Source organism: Sinocyclocheilus grahami, unplaced genomic scaffold, assembly GCF_001515645.1.
Source record: "Sinocyclocheilus grahami isolate Dianchi unplaced genomic scaffold, SAMN03320097.WGS_v1.1 scaffold75.1, whole genome shotgun sequence".
NCBI classification, from domain to species: Eukaryota; Metazoa; Chordata; class Actinopteri; order Cypriniformes; family Cyprinidae; genus Sinocyclocheilus; species Sinocyclocheilus grahami.
In genome coordinates this window covers 1,566,738-1,589,351 of record NW_015505254.1, presented here as the reverse complement: position 1 = coordinate 1,589,351, position 22,614 = coordinate 1,566,738, and the positions used below count along the sequence as shown (strand labels likewise).

General features: G+C 37.1%; 2 protein-coding genes across 4 annotated transcripts in view; both read right to left on the bottom strand.

The window, feature by feature from the left end:
- The window catches only part of csnk1g2b (casein kinase 1, gamma 2b), a 31,375-nt gene extending 16,419 nt beyond the window's left edge, over positions 1–14,956 (bottom strand). Inside the window, exons 1-4 of one of the 3 annotated variants that reach the window (XM_016273057.1) lie at positions 14,774–14,956; positions 10,936–11,347; positions 10,567–10,831; positions 718–787 (exon numbers count right to left, since the gene is read on the bottom strand). In XM_016273057.1, coding sequence (XP_016128543.1) covers positions 718–787; positions 10,567–10,794 — 298 coding nt within the window. In that variant the 5' untranslated portion in view covers positions 10,795–10,831; positions 10,936–11,347; positions 14,774–14,956. Of the gene's footprint in view, positions 1–717; positions 788–10,566; positions 11,348–14,773 lie in introns of all 3 variants that reach the window. The other 2 variants (XM_016273056.1, XM_016273058.1) reach the window with 2 other exon arrangements.
- Positions 14,957–16,404: 1,448 nt separating this feature from the next.
- On the bottom strand, positions 16,405–18,870 carry dmbx2 (diencephalon/mesencephalon homeobox 2). The gene is made up of 4 exons (XM_016273113.1): positions 18,789–18,870; positions 18,532–18,711; positions 17,072–17,247; positions 16,405–16,950 (listed from the first exon to the last, which is right to left on the bottom strand). The coding sequence occupies exons 2-4, from the start codon at positions 18,701–18,703 to the stop codon at positions 16,504–16,506; spliced, it is 795 nt and encodes a 264-aa protein (XP_016128599.1). The 5' UTR covers positions 18,704–18,711; positions 18,789–18,870; the 3' UTR covers positions 16,405–16,503.
- Positions 18,871–22,614: the final 3,744 nt, after the last annotated feature.

Sequence of the window (22,614 nt, the reverse complement as noted above, 5' to 3'; positions counted from 1 at the left end):
GGAGTCGTGTAGTTATAAATATAGCGGGCCTGCCCTGCACGCCTGCACTTTCACTGGCTATTAATGTTGCAGGGGCGGCAGCAGTGGCTCCGGTGAGCTGGCAGAAGATCAGATCCCGGCTCTGGAGACAGGCATTCAGTGAATGAGATCATTGCATTGCAGGGTGGCTACAAGTCGATGTGAATAAGAGCCGTACTTCGTGCCAGTCAACCTTCCGGTTCAGTGATCAAATGGATGGAAGCACCAAGGATTTGTACAAGCTGCTCGTCCTTTTCATTGTAGGGCTTAAAAGGATCAAAGTTCAGCCTTCTGGCTTCACAAAATGTATGGTAAATACAATCAAAATGGCCGAGGGTAGCTCTCCAATCACACAGCTCTGAGATTTAATCCGTTATAACCTCATTCATAAAGCAAATGATCATTTAAATCTGGTAGGGAGACACACTGAGGCATGAACACGACATCTTCTCGTAGCGGACTTCCCCTGGGTAACCTCTCACCTTGTACCCCCTTAATCTCAATCCCATTTTAGACCCTCCTCCTTTTCACTGTTACTTGCTGCTGATGAGTGAAGCAGCCACATCAAAAGGTTGGAAATCACCGCCCCCACGATTCTCAGCACACAACTGAAGGATGATCGGTCTCATACAGGATGAGTAGGTGGCGGTTTTTCATAAAGCATATAACATACGATTCTAGAAAGGCTGTGAGGCTTACCTGAATTTCCCAGCTGTTTATAAAATCTATACTCCAAATGGAGTTGAGGTGCCCTGGATTTGATTGGCTCCTGAAAGAGAAGGAAAAGACTAGGCATTAGAGGATTACAGGAAATAATCAGAGAATCTCTCAAATATAACACAAATGTGACAATAATCCTCAGCTTTAGGCTTGCACAAAAGGTAATTTCAGCATCACATATTTCTAAACATATCCACCTTTATTTTGCTCCTTTTCCAACAAGACACATTTTTTTACCATTTTGTAAACTACTTGGGGTTGGTAAGATTTTTCTGTGTGCTCACCAAGGGTGCATTTATTTGATCAACAATATAAAAACAGTAATATTGTGAAATTTTCACAATTTAAAATAGCTGTTTTCTATTTTAATATATTATATTTATGTGTGATTTATTCATGACAAAGCTGAATGTTTAGCAGCCATTACTCCAGTCTTCAGTGTCAAATGATCTTTCGGAGAGCATTGTAATATGCTGATTTGGTGCTTAAGAAACATTTATTAGTATCAATGTTTTAAAAAGAAGATTATCAATACATAACAAATTTTGCTCTGGAAAAATTGATTGTAGGATGCAGTGCAAGTCAGGATAGAAGTGATAATATTTAGTTGCACTGTGAATGTGGCCACAAGTTTTTAAGAACAAATAGGTAAATAAATTAATACACAATTAAAAGGAGAAAAAAAAGGTAAAAATACAAAGTTAATCTAAGCAACAAAAAAAGTTAATAGAAATGTGAAGTGCATACAAATGGCACAAGTGCTCTTCTAAAAACTGAAGTGGGATGGCAAAAGAGAAGTCAATGCCAACAACACAACTGTATCAGTTCTCATGGCCAAACTAGCAGCATGTTCCGTCACCCTCCCACATTTCCTTTGTTATAAAGAATCCATCACTGCACCCTTTATATAAGTCAAGAGAGATTGCCTGGAAAAAAACTTTCCAGTGGTTAATGGTCTGTAACAGAGAACACACTGAGCGAGTCCTCAATCAGGTGTCATGTTACAGAGCCGTCACAGTTCAGCAGCCAGGCCTCTCCATCTCCCAGAGCCTGCTAACAGCCAGCGCTCATCCATCCACCTGACCACAGACGTGTCACAAACATGACCTTAATGGTGTAACGGTGGCCTTGTGATTAAAGCCTTTGAACTGGTAAGGAACAAAATCAGAAGTTCAAAACCCATGAATCCAATAACAAATATCATTGATTAAAGCACTTAACCACAGGTAGCTCTAGGTGGTCTTCCTATGTAACTAAATTGGATGAAAAACATCTGCAAAAAATTACTAGCAAACTTGTTTGATATTATATCAGGAATAGTTTATAATACTATAATTAATACTATATATTTATATAGATGCATAAATATTTATAAAATAACTGGAGATTCATTACTGCCAATGCAGAGTAAAATAAAAAAATATGTACTAAAATAACAAACTGTAATAAAATTAATAAAATATAGACATATACTATAAAAATATACTATATAAACATTTAAATAAAAAACTAATAAAACTGACAAACACTACAAAACAATTTAAAATATTAACAAAAACTATAGTTTCAAGTTTTTCACTGATACTAAAATAACACTGCTTCAGTGTCACATGGTCCTTCAGAAATCATTCTAATATACTGATTTTGAGCTCAAAAATCATTTCTTAATTATCAGTTTTGAAAAGTGCTTTTTTTCAGGATTCTTTGATCGATAGAACGTTCAAAAGAACAGCATTTATTAGAAACAATTTTCATACAATTTTAAATGTCTTTTCTGTTACTTTGATCAATTTAATGCATCCTTATAATAGTTTGACATTTAAAAATGTTTTAAAGGATTACGGTGGCATTGAAAGGTAAAAGCAGAAGAGTAATGTCTGGGTTAGGTAAAACACTACAGACTAAGATGGCTCTATGTTCTGGATTCTAATGGTTCAATCCAGCTCATGTTACTTGCTCAGAAAGCGGGTAAACACAACGGTGCAGAGCTGCATCTGTTGAGCTGTGATGTAACAGAGGTCAGGCACTCATACGGCTCTTTCCAGGAAGAATAGTGAAGGGATCGGACAGATTAAGCACACCAGAATGTCCATCCAAATCTCTCCGTTTTAAGGGGGGGGTTACTGATATAAGCCCCTGGTAAACATCTAAAGTTTGAAATGAAACATTATGCATCTTAAATAAATAAATAACACAGAGATAACACTCTTTAAAATCAACAATGCATCATGCATTTAAATCTCTGGGAATCTCCACAGTTTCAGTAATTTTGCATTTCCTTTAGTTTTCCATTTAATGAGATGGAAATGATCTGATGCAGTTAGTGGATTTCATGCAAACTTTTGAAACCATTTCTGTTCATGCAAATGAGCATCATCATCATGAATCACGGTTATAAACAGGATGCCCAAGGCACTGGCACAGGTTCCTATTGTGAGCACTGTGCCCTGTGCAAATACGAGAAATCAGTGCCCAGTCTTAACACCCATAGAGAGCTCCAACCAAAAACACAGACATGCCCAATAAAGCATTACATTAGTATCTCAAGATCTCTCAGGAAAGTGCTCGGAGCACATAAGTATATCAGCAGACCGCTTTATTCAAATCTAAACACTGAAAATGAAGGTCAAATAACAGTAGAAATATACAACCAACAAATACATTGGCAACCAATTTCTCCTCTAAAATATGATGCATTTCAAATAGAGATGGGATATTCAACAGACCAAAAAAAACCCAAAAAAAAACATTTTATTTATCGGGATTCAGGAATTGGATCATGAAAAGTGGTTGCTACTACATGAAAAGGATAGGAGTGGTTAAAATATAAGAGGGCTAGATGACATTAGCTGAAAGAGAGAGTTGATTAAGGCCCAATCCCATGTCTACCCCTTAGCCCTTCCCCTCTTTTTTGCCCGTTCACGTGAAGGGGTAGGAGTGTCTTGATTCTCTTTTGGTTGGAGGGGTAGGGGTAAGGGGAATGGCCAGATAGCCCTTCAAACAAAGATTTTTTGGGACCACACTTCAAATGAAGGGGTAATTCATACCCCTTCATTTGAAGTGTGGTCCCGAAAAATCTTCTTATAAATAATTCATAAAACTATGAATTATCTCAGCGTAAAATGGCTACAGCGGCAACATGGCTGCCCGAGCGAACAAAAAGACACATAAATGTAAGCAATATTGGCATTAATAAAGATTTTAATGAAAAGTAATCATTTGTTGTGTTACATTCAAACGCATTGTTTCCCCTGACATTATATTAGGGGTGCCCCACCCCCCCTGAAGGTCAAGTTAATTTTATTTTCTCTATAGCATCAGATCACAACAGAAGTCATTTAAAAAGTTACCTTTCCTATAAAACATGTCTATACCTTGTTCTTTTTTTAAACACTAAATAGCCTTATGTTATTTATCTTATTTACACGACGGCATGTAATTTCTGTCTCTACGTTACATGGTCGCGCTCTCTGCGCACAGCGGAGTTCCGCCCCGATGCGCACACACAAGTGAGCACACTCCCACTAGTAATTGTAAATATTAAGCCGCAAAACGACTTTTTAAATATGAATTCTGCGTCTCTCTGTGTTGATGAATGGTGCAGACTCGCGGTTTTGTTTACTACTCGTACTGAAGCGCGCGTGACGCTTCCAGTGATATTAACGTCTGCTGTCTCACTAATGAGGACATAAATACATGAACAACATCTCCAGAACTGCTCTGAGAGTCACTTCATGAGCATTTGACCATTAATTGGAGTAAAACTATCCTCATATCATATACACAGAAATGTAAAGGTATTCACGGCAACCCGTCAAAATAAAAGTTCGGTTTAACTTGATTGATAAATATATTAGCCTAATATTGTTCAGTAGAATAGGCTACTACTACTACTAAAATTATTTAAACCTTATTTTTAAGGAATAATCATACAATATTTCTTCAATGTTTTAATTGTAATATTAAATCCCCCTTATATTATAAAATAATATAATCAAGTGTGGTTGAAATAAATTATGTCTAAATGCAAATAAAGTCTAATACAGCAGTAAACAACAACATTCGCAACCCATTTGTCCGCTATAATATGATCTTTGTACTGCAACCGAGGACATCAACTAGTCCAAAATCAGTTCCTCTTTGGCTTTCCAACTGACTGAGCTCTGAGTATGAATGTACAGTCTCCCCAAATTACACAACTTTAGGCCAGCGAGAGGGGACAACCACGAAAAGCACTTCTACAAACTGAAGCTTTAATGTCATTAAAAAGCTTGAAAGATGATACTGAGCAAATCCACTGCGCAGAAATAATTCAAGAGTCCATGATCTCATTTTAATGTGAGGCTCTGTGCCTTTACACCCATGTCATTATGAAACACATAATCCAAAAAAATGACTGTGAGAGGCTGAACGGAGTTAATCTTTGTCAGTCAGTTGTAATTGATGATATCATCTGCTGCATTAGAGGACGTTAGTACATCTTAACATGGAGGATAAAGTATCACTGGCTACAGGCATTACTTAATAAAAAATAAATAAAAAAAACACATTCAGAGTGGGTTGTTTTATGATGAGCTAAGCAATGCACATTATCTTTTACCTATGCAATTAGCCAATAATAAGCAATGGATCATGAAATGGTGGTTTCTTATTGAAAATTTGTTTATTTGCAGGATGCCATGTCGAATATATTTTTTAATTTCCAAGCTTAAACAGGTCAACATTGGACAACATTGAGTGATTTCACAGCAGTTAGCTATCTATTGCTCTAAAATACCCAATCATTTGTGAGATTCTCCACATAATGACCTTCAAGACAGATTATATGTAATCTATGCCCTGGAAACCAGCCTCAGTGTTTACATGTGTTGACATTTTTAGGGAGCTAATCATCTGGAATAAACTGGTAACTCTGAAATGACAGAACAAACCACACAACTGGACTCAAAAAAGTAAAAAATTCTTGCAGAAGGCGCTTGAGAAGGTGCATAAACAACATTCACTAAAATGCACCAGCGAACTAAATTAACTAGCACGTCTGGGCCCCAAGGACCATCTGCAATGCCAATTGTGTATGTATGTTTTGATGAGGTGTTAGAAAAGCAAGGTGGGGATCCATCATTATTGCTGACATGGGCTGAAGAGGGCAGGTTGCACAGCCAGCAGCCCACAGAATGAGACTGCTATGGATATATACATTTTCATCTGCACTTTATTTCCAGGAATACTGTGTGACCCTCTTGCCCATTCTTATTAGAGATGTGCAAAATGACTTAAAATTACTTTTTAAAACCAACAAATGCTCTTTAAATTAGGTTAACTTCAGATTTGCCTAACCCAGATGAGATGCAAGTTGATGTTTTAAAGTGTATGTATTTAAAGACATGGTGAAAGCTGTACCATGCAAACAAATAAATAATCAAATATTATTTAATATTAATTAAACATCTAGTTAACTATTGTGACCTTACTGTAATTTTACTAGTAATTTAGTAATTTAAGTCACAAACATTTTTAGAAATGAAAGCAAATAGCAATTAAAGACAACATTAAACATTTTAGTTCCATAATTACAAAAAAATGTAATTATGGAACTAGAAAACACATTTTGAAAGATTATAAAAACTTTTTTCTTTAGATTAACATAGACTAAACCCCCTTCGCACAACAACAAAGACATTAAGTTAGCAAATAGGTAAAACGTATTAAATTTAAAGACAATTTGGGTGAAGCTAAAATAAGTGCATGTTACTACAGTCACAACCAGGGTCTTCAGTCTGAAGTAATTATGGGTAAAGGTGTCGAGGAGTCTGGATAAGACAGAAACAGCTGGTCTGTGTCCTGCTCCTTCAACCCGTCGATTTCAGATCAGATTTCAGAGTCCCAGATGGAGGGAGAACAGCTGCAGAGGTCTAACAGCAGAGCTTCATACACAGACTGGTACCACTGTCACTAGTGTGAGCAGCCCGGGGGAGATGAGAGAGGATTCCAGAGCAGGCCGTCATTTGCACTGCAGTTTTAGGAGCAGATGTGACAGGCTTAATCTACTCTGATTAAATCAATCTTCTGCTTACTGACAGGACATTATAGACAACACATCGCATATTCTTCAGGAATGCATCCATATTAAGCAACAAGAGGGATGCAGGGACAGGCAATAGACTAATAGGTAGAACAGGCGCCAACCCATAACAATTTTGTCCAGGGTCCTGTGAACTTAAGCTACGGCCCTGTCGTGATATAAAATTACTCACACGGTGATATTACACTTTTGTCATATCCCCAGAGGGACAAATATCTCATTCAACTGTGAATTTCACTCTCTCGGAGCAGCCTGGTTGCTGTCAATCTTCTGATAGAAGCTGTCAATCACTGCAAGAGAGATCCAGTGCTTCATTATTAAGCAAGTGCTAATGGACACCATGACAAAACCAATCTTCTTGCCTAGAGATTGCGCCAATTTATCCATTCCTCCTGTTAACATGTCCGTTTCTCACATTCCCAAGCCCTCGGTCTTGAATGATAAATGGATGAATGAGAGAGCAGAATGAAAGAGATTGTATATGGGAGGGGCTCAGGATTCCAACTGCAGTAGAGAACCAGAAATCAAATTCATAAGGCCACGGCCAAGCATTACAAAATCTCTCACACAGCGAGATCGGTGGACACATGTACGATCAAACAAGCCAGAGCTCTTGTATTACTACAAAGTATCTGTTTGGAAGCTGTCATACATGTATTACACAACTGGGATCCCCAGCACAAGTATGTGTGAGAAAGAGAGAGAGAGAGAAACTACGTAGTGTTTCCACTCCGCTCTGTTCTGGGTCCCTAGTGAGCCTCTCAGTATGGACTGACTGGAGCACTGTGTCGACAAGAACCAGGGAACAATGAGAACCTTTCATCAGCTTTATTCTCTCTCCAACTACTGTTGTTTCTCCAACTCTCCTCCTTTCTTTTTCCCCCCTTCACCCATTATTGCTGTTCTAGGGATTTCGTCAGAGGGCAGAGCCTGACTGTGGCTCTTTTCTTTCTCATATGTTATGGAACCGTGACAGAGAAGTTCACCTTTGCTCCAGGTGCAGCTGTCACCAAAACAAAAAGGGGGGGGGGGGAAATTTACAAACTATACAAGCTATTAAGAGACAAGGAACTTTTCAGCGCTTATCAATTTTCAAAACACATGATCAATGTTGGTTTTGGTAAACTGGCGCTGGGTTGGGTCACCAGGGCTCTTGCTTGGTGAAGTGTATGTGAGCGGAATGTGGTACAAACATGAACATGCCCAAAACTAGAAACTCAGCAATGAGGATTTAAGCTAATCCTGAACCTGAACATTAAGACAATTAATTTTCAACCTATATCAAACGTGTGCCACAATCAAACAAAGAGAATGTTTAACTGATAGCACAAACTTGTGGTAGACTCATTAAATAAGCAGGAGGCAGCTGGTGAGGACTGTGGGTGTCTTGAGGTTTTAGTGCTCAGTGAAAAACAGACGTGCAACATTCTGCCTGAGTTTGCATTAGAAGACAAATCCCTTGAATATCAAAACTAGGGCTTGCTTTTAATTAATTAATTTTATGTTTAATTGTAATTTCGTCATTTTTATTTTTAAAAATAAATAACATTTATTAGTCTTTGTATCACACACAACTTTCATAAGTTTTTATTTTTTAAAGAAATTAAATCTTTTACATCACTACATAAAATCTATTATCTATCTTTCTATTCATCAAAGAATCCTGAAAAAAAAAATGTATCACAGTTTCCACAAAAATATTAAGCAGCACAACTGTTTACTGTCAACATTGATAATAATAAGATGTAGCATATTAGAATGATTTCTGAATCATGTGACACTGAAGACTAGAGGATGCTGAAAATGTAAATTTGCCATCACAGGAATAAATTACATTTTGAAATATATTAAAACAGAATATTGTTATTATAAATTATAATAATATTTCATAATATTACTGCTTTCACTGTAGATGTGATTAAATAAATGCAGCCTTGATGAGCAAAACATACTTCTTTCAAAGCAATGAAAAAAGAATCCAAACCTTTGAACAATAGTGTTTTTAGTAAACATACAGCAAGTAAATATTGCCGTTATTTATTACTATAGCAACTGGTATACTGATACACATAAAATAGTAAAAATCTAGATTAAAATCATGTAAAATAACTTGATCACAATTTTATTAAATTATGATATAAATATTATTTTCAAAGAACAATTAAATATTTTCATTTAGTTCATTAGTGAAAATCATTTTTGTCATCCGTTTTAGTTATTAAATCAACAATTTTTACAAACAAACCCGCATGTATTTTAGAGTAAAGACATAAATTGAGCATTGTTAAAAGGCTAATAAATACTGAACTTTTCTTATTAGCTACATTGCCCAGCCCTATTCCAGCCAAGTTACAGAAGGAAAAAGTGGACAGAAACGCAGTGGCATGGGTGCATCATCATACTAAATAATTTTAGTACTAAAATTACAGTGCTTGACTTCATATTGAGAAGTTAAAATGCACTTTGATAGTCAACAATGCAAAGATAGTAAAGCCTTTGATGTTACTAATGCAAAGATAATCATATCCTTCACTGGAGGATCCGGGGAGGAGGGCGACTAAGTGTGCATACGCTATGACAATCCCTTTCTCATGGTGCCAAGTTACTCGACGGTCATTTCCCAGAACACAGGACCTCCCATCAACAGCTTAAAATGATCCCTATAAAACTCCCATCAAACAATAAAACACAACATGGACTTTAAATAGCCCTGGACTTTGAGCTTCTGCCTGGGTGTAGCACGAATTGAACATGTGTCAGACGTCCCTTGTGCTGTTTATGAGCCAAGTACAGATACGTGAATGAAAATTGGAAGAAATCCAGTTCTGTATGAACTGTCTCCGGGGCAGCAAAATCTCTTCACACATCTGACAGAAGTGTCCTGGAATAAAAATGGATTTTGGGTGCCTATTTCCTCAAAGGCTTTTGTCATGTTTACTCATATTTTAGAGGCCAAACTGAGCCCACAGAGAGTGTTATGAGTAACATCATAATGACCACTCACCACAAGGTCAGTCAATACTTTACTGCGCAGTATGGATAAACCGTTTGCCTGTTTACAAGGATAGCCTTAAACTCCTTTGCATTTATCACAGTGGCCCAGAAAGAGCCAAAAAAATAGTTCAGATTAACTTCCAATTCACTCTGGATGGAGAAAAGACTTTCTAGTTTCTGCCTTACACTTGACAGTCAGCCAAAGTTAACAAAATGTAAAAAATAATTGGTATCATCTTTCTCGCAAATGAAAACTCCATAACGCCACCCATCAATAAATGTCTTATTCGCTCATTAAAAGAAAATAAAAATCGAGTAAATGTCAACAAACAGTCAAAATGATTTATTGCATTTTCTAAAACAGGGACCGTCTGTGTGCTTTCCTCATTAGCAATTACCCAAATTTGTTTCGGAAGTTACACTAGCTACATTGAAGTAACTTGTTACTGTGGACAGCATACAATTTTAATATAGGACCTACCCATTGTAATAACGGATTTATATGAACTGTAAAAAGGAATATCTAGAAGTAAAACTCGGAAAGAAAGTCTAGTAAATAATCCTGCCAAATGTAATATTGAAATAGTTATCATTAAAATGTATTCCAAAGCTGCATCGAAAGCCAAAAAAGCCATTTTTAAATGAACACTTGCTTTATATAAAATCTTTTAAAATAATAAAAATTATAACACTCCCATAAACATGGGAAGATGTGACATTTACAGTACTTGTCTTCGCACAAGAGCACTCACCAGTTTGATGGCCACATATTCATTTGTGTAGAGGTTTTTGCCTAGCCGCAGTTCGCCGAAGTTTCCACAGCCGATCTTCTTCCCAACTCTGAAGTTAGGACCAACCATAAGGACCCCAGAGTTGGTCCCCGTTCCCCGGCCCCCATGTCCAGTCCTACTACTTGCTGTTTTCGACATTCTTTTCCCTTCCTCTGTCTCTTCCTTCCCACCTCTCTTCTCAAAATCCATAAGCTTGTGATACCCTGGCCTCTCCACGGTTACTCCCCTGCCATGCAAAACAGAGAAGTTTCAAAACAACCCCCCAGGAAACGTGTGGGGATGGTTGCGAAAAGACAAAACGGGTGAAGGGGTTTAAAAATGTCTATATACTGATGATTTTTGAAGAGCAGAAACCGATGTCTTCTGCAGACGTGGTGGGTATCACCGAAAGCGTAGTCCTTGCATTAATCCTTCGGTGGATGGGACTCCTTTACAGTACGATTGCCCTCAGAGTAGCATGTCACTGACTGAAGCAGACAGGTTGTGCTAGCATACGCACACATACAGACGCACACGCACACACTCACACATCCACCCACAAACGCTCCTCAACACTGACATACACAATTCCTGCTAATGGAACCAAAAGAGTGAACGTCCCCTTGTGCTCCTCATGGTTTTGTTGAAGTCAGTCTTGGGTATTACTGTGAACATTCTTCATATTCTAACACTGCTGCAAGCAGACACAGACAGAATCAGCATGAACAGGTTTGAGCAGTATAGTCCGTCTTTCTCTGGATACCTGAAAGAAAAAGAAAAGAGAAACAGAAAACCAGTTAGTATCAATAAATCGATCTTGCACCTTCTTGATATACCAGTCCTTAAACTTCAAATAGAGCCAGACTAGAGAAAGATTTCATATTTATGTACATCTCTCATTAAACATTACATTTGCATGACAATGCATTTTTATATGCCATACCAGCATTAAAAGCTTTATTCATGGCAAAAAAAAAAATATATATACAATTAATTTTTACAACATTTACACAATAACTACCCAAAATCTTACAGTTTAATATTTGTTTGAAATTCTAAAGTTTTTCATGCATTTTTAAAGCATGTCCTCTACTACCAATGAATAAACATGCAACATATGATGGACTGAGGAATCATGGGATACCCTAAAGTAGACACAAATCCTGTATGACCATGCATTTTTAAGTTAATTAATTATTTTTTATTGCCATGTCAGGATCAAAGGATGAATATATACATACATACATATTCATATGTATGCATGTATGTATGTATTCAAATACACTTCTTGCGTCATTTAAGCAAGAACTATAAACAAATCTTTCAATTTAATGTGATAGATTCTGAATTCTGAACTTTTCTTTGCATTTTTAAACAGTCCTCCACAACAACAAAAAATCTACAAGCAGCATATGAAGTTAGACAGAGACATGATGGGATATTCTAAAGCACAGACACCAATCCTGGTCCTCAATGTTCATGGAATCCATTTTCAGATTACATCAAGGTCTAATAAACCTAATCAATAATAGCAAGAGACAAAGCACTGCATGCTAGACATGATGGGAATCCATCCTCAATGGATAAAGAGACACAAATGGTTGTTACTTTAGAAAAAAAAAAAAAGAATCAAGCAGTCACAGTTTTGGCAATCTAAGCAATAGGAGCCCATTTATGACACTACACCAACAGATTTTGCTGCTCTGCCTCCAAATCACGAGATTTTTCAAAGTGTGGAGAACAGACCGGATGAGAATTACAAGCCTAACAGTGCCCGTATCAGTTTCCAATTCCAACAGGAACTTTGACGACACCTGTGCGGTTGATAATGGAGAGGGGAAGCGGTGTAGAAGGTCAGAGATCTCTGTTGCACACCTCCCCCTCTCCCATCCAGGGTCAGCATTGCTGTTAATGTAAATGGAAAAGAAAGTCGGAGCAGGTAATGCAAGAACTATTGGAAAGACGGATGCGCTTTCCTTCAGAAAATGCACTTAAAACGATCAATGGCAGCCTGACTGCCTGTAAAAGGATACCAGACCATAGCTGATGAGCAATATACAATCAGCTCGGCAGAAAAACATCTTTGACACTTTATTGGGGGGGGGGGGGTTCAGTACTTAATTTCAACATCCAAGGCTCTGTTTGTTCAGCAAGTGACAAATGCGTCAGAGCTTCAATGCATTAGATTATTAATGCACGGCTCATTTTTCTAGTCCGAGGAAATGATAATACTTTAGCTTGTGCAAAAAGAATTATGAAAAATGATGCCCTGTCATTCAGCAAAATAAATGCATCACCAATCATGTCGGCTTAGCTTTTATAACAATTACAGGGGGTGCTGGACAGCCCTTTAGGAAAGAGACTGAATTTCCATACATCAATTCTCAATATAAGAATCAATCATTAAAGCAAACACTTAACCTTAATTGCACACTGTAGAAGCTACACAAAGGTGAATAATAAACACAGGATTACATAAGGCATTTAACAAGCATCATACTGATCTTAATCTATAGCCTGAAAATATTAAAAACTTCAAGGAAAGCAAGTGACAGTTTCGTCAGGACTGGCAGTCAGTCATGTATTCCTATGGTCTGTTGGTCGCAACCCCACACGTTACCATTAAAATGCTGATTACAAGCTCATACAAGGATGAAATGGAAAACCATGCCACAAGGCAACAGTCAAAAAGGGATCGGATATAATTACAACATCTGTGGACAAGAACTAGCGTACAAGTACTGATTATGGGGCTACTACTTGCATCAGAAACATCTTATCAATGAATGACGTTTGAATGCTTGAATGACGTTTAACTAAGATGCACATTGCAGATACTGACTGAATCTGGCTTCATATTTAGAGATATGCAACAGATTAAGGAATCAATCTCACAGATAACACAAGAACATCGTCATAAAAAACACCTGATGCAAAAGTACATCAGAAAGCCAAAATGATGACCATAATACCATATAATCTGGAATTAAAACTGCCTGACTAATAGGGGATGCCAAGTTAGTGCTCACAGCTGTTTTGAGTCACTCTGCCTAAAAGAAGATGAGATAAGCCAGCTAAGAACCCATTTACGACTTTTGTCGAAGCAAAAAGAAACTAGGTTTCAACACAACAACGTTGACAGCACAGTTCAACTTTGTGTTTTAGCTTTCAAACAGGAAATATGCAAGTGTTAGAGGCCGTGTAAAAACCAAGACATGCTTCTACTTCTCAGATGGGCAAAAGAGAGAAGCTGGTGCCATAAAACTACTTCTGTGTTGCTCTATAAGGCCTTGTGTAGTGTTGATTTGGACAAAGAGCGAGAAAGAAAGCTGCCCGGTCATTTATTTCCTTAAGCAGTGTGATTTTCCATACTAATTTGTTTAGCCTCTATGTGAAACTGTGAAATACAGTTTAATACTCCTCTTGTTTGCTGTCTGACACCCTTCTAGTCTGATAACCGACTAGAATTGGACCCAACTCTATTTTGAAATGTAAATCATAGTTTATAATATCTGTCAAAAATTAAGCCACATTAAACCTCACTTACTCGTGCCGTGAGCTTAATAACGTAATGTTTTTTAATTACATAGATGGTTTAATTGGCGATGACGCCCTTGACATAAGAGATTTCCATACCAACGTCTAAAATTTCACATAAACTATTTATATCAGATCTGGCAGTGAAAGTGTATCTCATCCGTCCATAAATGGTTTTTTTTTTTCATAATGAAGTGTCAATCCTAGAAAGCTTCCTACTCTGACCTAGCAAGAAAATACATTATTAAACAGGTCTTTAACATTAAATATGTCTTTAAAGGCATTCAGACTATTTTCTTTGAGCAGTCTTCTTAGCCAGTCGCTTAAAAACGTCCTTAAAATGAGAAGCTGTCTAGCTAAGCCGTCAAATATGAACTACTTACACGTCGAAATGTATTTTGTTTTCCATCTAAAGCTAAATAGATTCCCTATCGTATCCGAAAAGGGAAGGAAATACCGACAAACCAGCTAAACAACTCCGAGCCTTGTTAGACAAACATGGCAATAATCCTCCACAAATGAACTAACGTTAGCTTAGCAACCCACCGACTAGGCTAACATCATATTAGCCGTTTAGCAGCGAACCTTTCAGTCTTTCGATTAAAACGAGCAGGGGAATGTTTTTAATTAGGAAGCATAAAGATGTTTTTACCTGCGTGTGAGTTCCCTATGTAGTACGCCGCGACATGGTCCTTTATTTATGCACTGAAAGGTGATTTAATTTCCCACTAAACACTAGCCCGGCTTCGCTGTTGTCTCTTTAAGCCTACCGTTTCGGAGAGCAAAGCTCCGGCGTCACCCGACACTCCCATTGCTGTGGATACGTTCTCAAAAGTGCGTAGATCGCTTGGTGAATATGCGGCTGTGCTTGTGCGCGCAGCAGAAGCTCCCTACCGTCCCCACCTGGAGAAGAACTCAAATGTTTTGCCCGGATCAACAGTTGAGGGGTTCTTTACTGGAAATACTGGAGTCAGCTTTTGAGAAAGAATTTACAAGGATTCGTTTAATTTGAACGCTCATGTGGATGAGCATGTTTAGATGATACCTTGAATATTTTATGGAAAATCTGGAGATGACAAGGCTATGATTAGGTTTCTGCGTTGAGTCCATTGTCAAAAATATCAGTTACTGGAAATTATATTTTAAGATTTTAATTCTCACTTTATTTTTGAACTGGAAAACAGACCGGTTTTGTATATATGTTAGAGAGACAAAGTATAGGCTATATCTCTTTTACCCATTAAGGTCAATTTAGTAAATCTTTATTCTGAAAAAAAAAGATGTTATATAAAAATATATTTGAAATCATATATAAATAGTAATAGTAATGTTATAAAATATTTATATAATATAGATGTTTTATATAGTTTTACAAGATGTAAATAAACATTCTGTATAAACTATAAATACTTTAGCCTACCCTTTTTTCTTTACTAGAAGTATAGAAATGCTCACTCTTTCTCTTTATTGAAATTATTCAACTTATTAATTCTCATTTATGTCCTTACAATAGCACACTGGAAATATGAATACCATGATAAATTGTATAATGTAGATAAATATACAAATGTAGACAATGAAGTAGCTTAATGTTTAAAAATGGGTGTGTGTTTTTAGTAAATGTTTGGTGTTAGCAGTCTTATTCTTTTTCAGTCTTAAAATTTAGTAAATTTTTAGTGTCAGCAGTCTTATTCTGATTTATAGAAATCAGATTGTTGGCTTAGTTATGACTTTTACATGTCGCTTTCATAATCAAAATATGATCATATTCATAAGCATAAACATATTCAGTGATAGGTTGGCTTTCATTCATATAAAAATGAATTATGGTCATAATTTTAGCTATAAATGAAAATGTACAAGTGCACACAATAAATAAAATTAAGCTTTTGCTTCTTAAATGTTAATGCTGCTGAGAACGCTCCACATTTGGCAAAATTATTTATTGCAGTGACATAAATTATGAAAATTAAGTTCACATTAAGTGCAATCCCAGAATTAGGTTTCACAGAAGTCACGATGCAAGCTGAATACTACTGATTCAGATGTTTCTCATGTTTATTTGTATTCAAAATTATCATATGTTCATAAAAATCAACAAAGTGCTCAAATATGTATGTGCAACACAACATTTTTCTCAATAATGCTCTGTCTAAGCTATGCATGGAAGTTCACAAAAAAACAGTTTGTCCAAATACGATCAAAACCAATTAATGAAAGTTACAGAAAAAGATCAAAATCCAAACCCTTCTGTTATTCGGAGGGTAAAAGTTACGATGTTGTGGTGGGGGGAGGAACACAGGAAGACCTGTTCCCTCTTCACATCCTAATGAGGACAATTGGCTCAGTGGGTTTTATTGGTTGGTGGTACGGCTACATGTCCTAGTGGTGGTGAACCAAAGATTTAGATTGACAGGCAGACTGAAGCATGAGATGCATGTTGCATTTCCCCAATGGCACGAGATTGACGGCTGTGCTGTGCTGCTGTTGCATTATAGGCAAATATGTAGGAGAGAAAGGCAGGCCTGCAGACAGCAGCCCAAGTGCATGAGGCAATGGTTGTTGGTAGTGTTCTCCAGTAACGAATGGAAGAACAGCAGAGGAGTGCAGTCTGGGGTGGGAATGAAGGTGAATAGAGTCCGATGAGGAAGGAATGGTGTTGTTTTCCTTAAAAGGGGATTGAGATTTTGAATTAGAGCCTTTCTCCTGGTCCTTCACCAATTCTTTCCGTTGTTTAGTAGCAGGACGATGCACTTGGCTTTCTTCTTTGGAAAGGGGTGCGAAGCGTTGACCTTTTCTAAATTTGGCACGTCTGTTTTTGAACCACACCTGAGGAAACATGTTTTGTTAATCAAAGATGTTTTCAGAAGCACTTTTAAGTTCTAAATGTATTCTAATATTTAGAAGTATTTTGCTTGTTGGACACTGCAGATGTTAATGTGGCCCTCACCTGTATACGGGCTTCTGGGAGGTTGATGCAGACTGCTAGTCTCTCTCTCATGCCCACATCTGGATACTGGGTTTGCTGAAAAGCCTTTTCGAGCGCTTGTAACTGGGACACACTGAAGGCGGTGCGACTGCGACGCTGCTTTTGCTGGTTCCCGTAGCGTGCCTCAAGGATGAGTTCTAAACGAAGGAGATATTTATTACTTGCTTAATTCAGGATACCAGAGTTAATATAGTTAATTAAAACTAGAACTGAAACTAAAATTAAAACAATTAAAAAACTGAAATAAAAGTTTTTTTCAGCTAGTTTCAACATAATTTCAGCATGTCTCATTTTAATTCCATTTAACTTGATGTACTAAAATAACAAAATAAAACTGAAATAAGAAGAATAAAAAACTATATAAACATTTTACAAAACTAAAAATGACAAAAACACAATGAAAATTGCTAAGTTTAACTAAAATTAAAATGAAAAATATAAAAATAAAAACTGAAAAAATATATAATTACAAACATCAATAATAATAAAAACATTATAAATAAAATATCAATAAAACGAAAGTTAGTGAAAACTATAACAGTATCTAAGTGATAGTAAATTAACACTGCATGATGCTTAACATTACATTGTGCATGTAACACAAGCTACATAGGACTCAAAAGTGCCAAAAAACATGGAGTGAAAATTTGGAAATAAACAGAGTTTTACCATTTCTAAGCATTATGATTTAACTTTTTTGGTGCACTATTTTTAGGTCAACGTTTGTACACTATTTGTTTTTTTTATTAAGTAAATAAATGTATGATATTGGTGTAAAATTACATTTTAAACTGTATTATGCAAATTAAAAGCCCTTTCAAAGGTGTGCCCACCGTATATTTTAAAATAAAATGATTCACAAAAGTAAAAAAAAAAAAAGCATATCTTAAGTGTTCAGATGCAAAAGCCTCTAAACGCCATCTGGAATTTTCTTCTAAAATTTGCAATTTTCTCAGGCTTCTATGTTTATGTTCAGTTATTTCACATTGCTGGCAATGAAAAGAACCGATTCTTTGCCATTAAAGTGAAATTACTGAACCTACATATGGAGCCTGATAAAAAAACAATGCTCATTTTAGAACAAAATTTAAAATGCACTTAGAGGCTTTTGCATCTGAACTCTTCATTTATATATATATATATAAAAAACACTTTTATTGTTTTTGATATTGAAACTTAATTCTAATTCATTCGTGAATAGGCTAATGAACTTAATAGACATTTGTTGCCTACATCATTTTCAAGTATTCAAAACCTACAGGTATAGCATATAATATAAACCCTAACGTAAAGTAAGAAATCAGAAGTTACAATTTTATAAATGCTGCCTAACGTAAAGTGAGAAACTTGAATGAAGTGAAATAACTTACTCTCTACTTAACTCATATTTTGAGCCTCATTAAATGTCAAGCGCAACTCACCTGCCAGGCGCTCGGCGACAGTGAAAGTCTGTATGGACGCCGGACTGGCCTCTGGATGAAGCTGATACTGCTGCGCCATCTGCTGGTGAGCCTCGTGAAATAACGAGTTGACGCGTTGCAATGGAAAAGGCCCCTGGCCGTTTCTCGGTCCACAGAAATAAACAGAATTCATTCTGCTGGCTGAGAAGATAAAATATATAAGTATGGCTTAAAAAAATCTATAAATAATAATAAAAAAAAACATAATGAACACTTACTTACGAACTCCAATGACCTGTGGAATGATGATCAGTTGCAAAAAGCTGACATTTACCCAGAAAAATGAGGTAAAGTATGCGTAACTATTGCTTTGTATTCTCTCATGTGATACTAAAATCCCAAAGGAAACATTTCACAAAAGCTGCTAAAATCCTCCAAAATATTACAATAAGGTTTCGAGGTAAGGCAGACCAGTAATGCTCCAAGTTGACTGTGGTTTAGGTCCTCAGTTTCCACTATTTAAGAGGCATTAACTTCAGCTTCCTTCAACCATTAGCCAATAGAAAGAAAGGTATTAGCCTGGATTAAGTGGGATGAGGGAGAGAAAGGGGGGTTTGGGGGCTCAAGTTTTTGAAACTATTGAACTTGGGAGATTTAGGCAAAGCATCTCCCTTCAATGAGCGGGCATTGCGCCCCCCCCCCTTAAAACAATTAAAACAATGTGGTCGGCTAATCTCTGGGGTTGAGCAGATTAAAATAACAGCCTTTGATTGTCCGTTGTTCTCGTCCTTCTTTCTCCCCTGTTCCCCAGCTTTTGTTAGTATTAACTCCAAGGGGGGGTGTTTGCTTGGCTGGTTTGTTTTGCTAACTGGACCCATATTTTGCCCAGAAAATGTCAACTTGAGAATACACTCTGGAAGTGGCCTATTAGGCTAATTTCTTAGGGATAAATGTACCAGAAATCTTTCCTTCTGATCAAATCCTCTCCAAAAAAAGATGGATTTGAGCTATTAGCATTTGAAAATAAATAAAAATACTCAATAAAGTGGGATAAACAAAGCAATTTGCAGCCGGTGGTGTCAAAACTGGTTGTAATTACGCAATGAGACAGTTATGAAGCAAACCGAATGTCACTCCTTGTCATTATCCCATCATCCGTCTCTCAACACCCTCTCTCATTGAGCTCAAGCAGCAGTTTAGCTCCAGCTGAAACCTCAGTAAACTGCAGCCGAGCGGCTGGGAGCGGGCTCAGGAGGTTCAGAGATGTAAATTCTGCTAAATCCTGACACTGTGCAGCTCAGGGCCAGGAAGGCGAGGCATGTGGAGAGCTAAATTATGTTTCCCACGAGTATCAGGGCAGTTGCACACTCCTCGGTGTGTGTGTGTGTGTGTGTGTGTCCCAGAGGGCAACACAGGAACCAAGACGGCAGGCAGGCAGGAGCTGGGCTACACTGGCATGAGACTGGCACACAAACACAGCCTTCACCTCACATTTGGCTCACTTTCCTGCTGGAAAGGTTTGTTTGTTTGTATTCAGACAGTCATGGAATTCCGGGCTTTATTAGAAAAGCAGATGTACACAATGAGATCTCTTTATATCTTTTCACAAGTCTTTCACTATCTGGATTATTATGGAAATGTTAGTGAAATGCAAGTGCAGCTATGTGCTACTTGATGAATACATTGATTATTCCTTTAGTTCTGTTTGTCTGTTTAATATGTTTCACGGTAACTAAAATTGCATTAAGATTTTTTAAAATGTGTTAAGGACACATTAAATTGATAAAGACAGGTTACATTTTATTTTCAAATAAATGCTTTTTTTTTGTTTGTTTCGGTTCAAATCCATTAAAACATCATGATTTCCACAAAAATATTATTCCTACTATAAATATTAATATAAGCAGCACAAATATTAATAAATATTGTATTAACATATCACAACATTACTGTTTTTGCTGTTTTCTGATTAAATAAATGCAGCCTTGATGAGCATAAGAGACATTAAAATCTTACCAACCCCAAATTGTTTAAACATACAGTGTATGAATTTATTTTGAATATTTAAGAAAACATATTTGAATTTATATTGTGTTTGTCTTAATAACAAGTGAAATCGGTCTCCTGTAATAATTTAAAACCGCTAATAAAAATGTAATACAGTCAATCTATAAAACACCTACAAACAACCAACAGTGTCAAACAACTGCTGAATTTAATGTACAACTATAAATATGTATCTCGGTACATTTTATACCTCCTATCCAAATGATTCCAATTTGTGCACCAGTCTAAAAAAAAAGAGTGAAAAGATTTGCAGATTGGAGCCCAAAAATGTTACAAATAAATATTTGTTGGTGGAAGAAAGCCAGTTGTTGGATGTCTTTAAAGCTTGGAGATTTTATGCTTTACATCATTGGAAGTTTTTTTTGGCTTTAAATGGCAACAGCCCATCTAGACCAACACTTTCCACACTTCTGATATTTTTACACCTGACTGACCTTTCAAACCATCATGGAATTGTGCTGAACTTTTTCTCTGTGTTTCAAGGCTCTGCTTTTTTCTCCCTTTGCGATGTTCTTGCCTGTCAAGCTGTATTAGTGTCCGCTCAAAATAAGTCATTTAGAAGAACCTTAGCTGAGCAGCCTCTGAACCCCATTAAAAGCTTGGAGCTCAGAGCCCAGAAGCCTTTGTCTCTTCAGCCTGCAGGATTAGTGGAGATTTGCTGCTAAGAAAAAAAAGTAGTTATTTCATGGCACTTTCATGATGAAACCTGGCCAAAGCTGTGTTGGCTGGGAGGATTAGAGCCACACAAAGACGCTGGTTGTGTGTGACCCCCTCCCCGAAAACCACCGCCCCGGAGCAGTGCCCCCTCCAAACCCCAAACACACACCATCCCCACCTAATAACTCCGGCTCAGTCCGTAATGAGAGCTGCGTTTTCATCTCCAGCCCACTAAAATTGCGTTTCGGCTTTACCCCGACCCACTCAACGGCTTTAAAGAGACCACAAAGTGGTGGATGCATCTGGAATTTTCTCATTCAGATGTTTATTTACATAGGTGTAATTGGATGCAAACCCATTAATTTGTCTTAGTGGCCAGCTATAGTCGAGCTTTGGAGGTTTAGGCCCTGTCTGTAGAGTTTAAGGGGTTTAGAGGATGTGTGCCAGTGGATCCACTTACAAAGACACAGATTAGCAGCATTTAAAACGCAGGCCAAACTAGAGTAAACTCATTACAGAATTTCAAACCCATAAAATAGCTTCAGATTTTGAAAAAGCTTTTCAGAAAGAAAGAACGGGTATTTAGGAACACATATCTAGAACAGAAATGGGCCTTTCATATTTAACTCTTTATTCTTGGGTCCCGCTTTTAACCCACTTAGAGAACAATTTCACACTTTTGAAAAGGGTTAGCACCTTATTTAAAGGGTTAAAGCCACATCACAATACTGAAGGTGAAAGGATGCAGTGTTAGGGGCTGTTCTCACAGAATGCATTTTTAAACTCCACTGCACTGATTTTTCCATTGTTTTTCTATATAAACATGCACTAGATGGACGTGTCTGACGAACTAAGCATTCTAAAAACGTTTGTTTAACTATTAAAAAGCCCTTTTTCTCCGTTCCATTACCCTGCGTCTAATGTTTTTTAAAACAGGAGTAAAATTTAAGTTAAAATAAGTTCAACATAAAGGGTTTCTAGACCTTACGTTTTCTTTCACATCTCGAAGTTTTCAACACAAAACACATTTTTGTGTTTAAAAAGGTCTTAAGTCATGTTTTTTAAAAGCGAAACATTTTAATGAAAAAGTTAAGGTCTCAAGCTGAGCTTAACTTAACTCATTTTTTTATATCAGTCTGTCATGTGCAAGATGCTGCAAAAGACAAACACATCAAACATGTCCGTCTAGTACAGGGGTGGCGAACGTCGGTCCTGGAGAGCGCAGCCCTGCAGAGTTTTGCTTCAACCCTAATCAAACACACCTGAACAAGCTAATCAAGGTCTGAACAGTTACTAGGAAGCTACAGGCAGGTGAGTTTTAATTAGGGTTGGAGCTGAACTCTGCAGGGCTGCGGCTCTCCAGGACCGGAGTTCGCCACC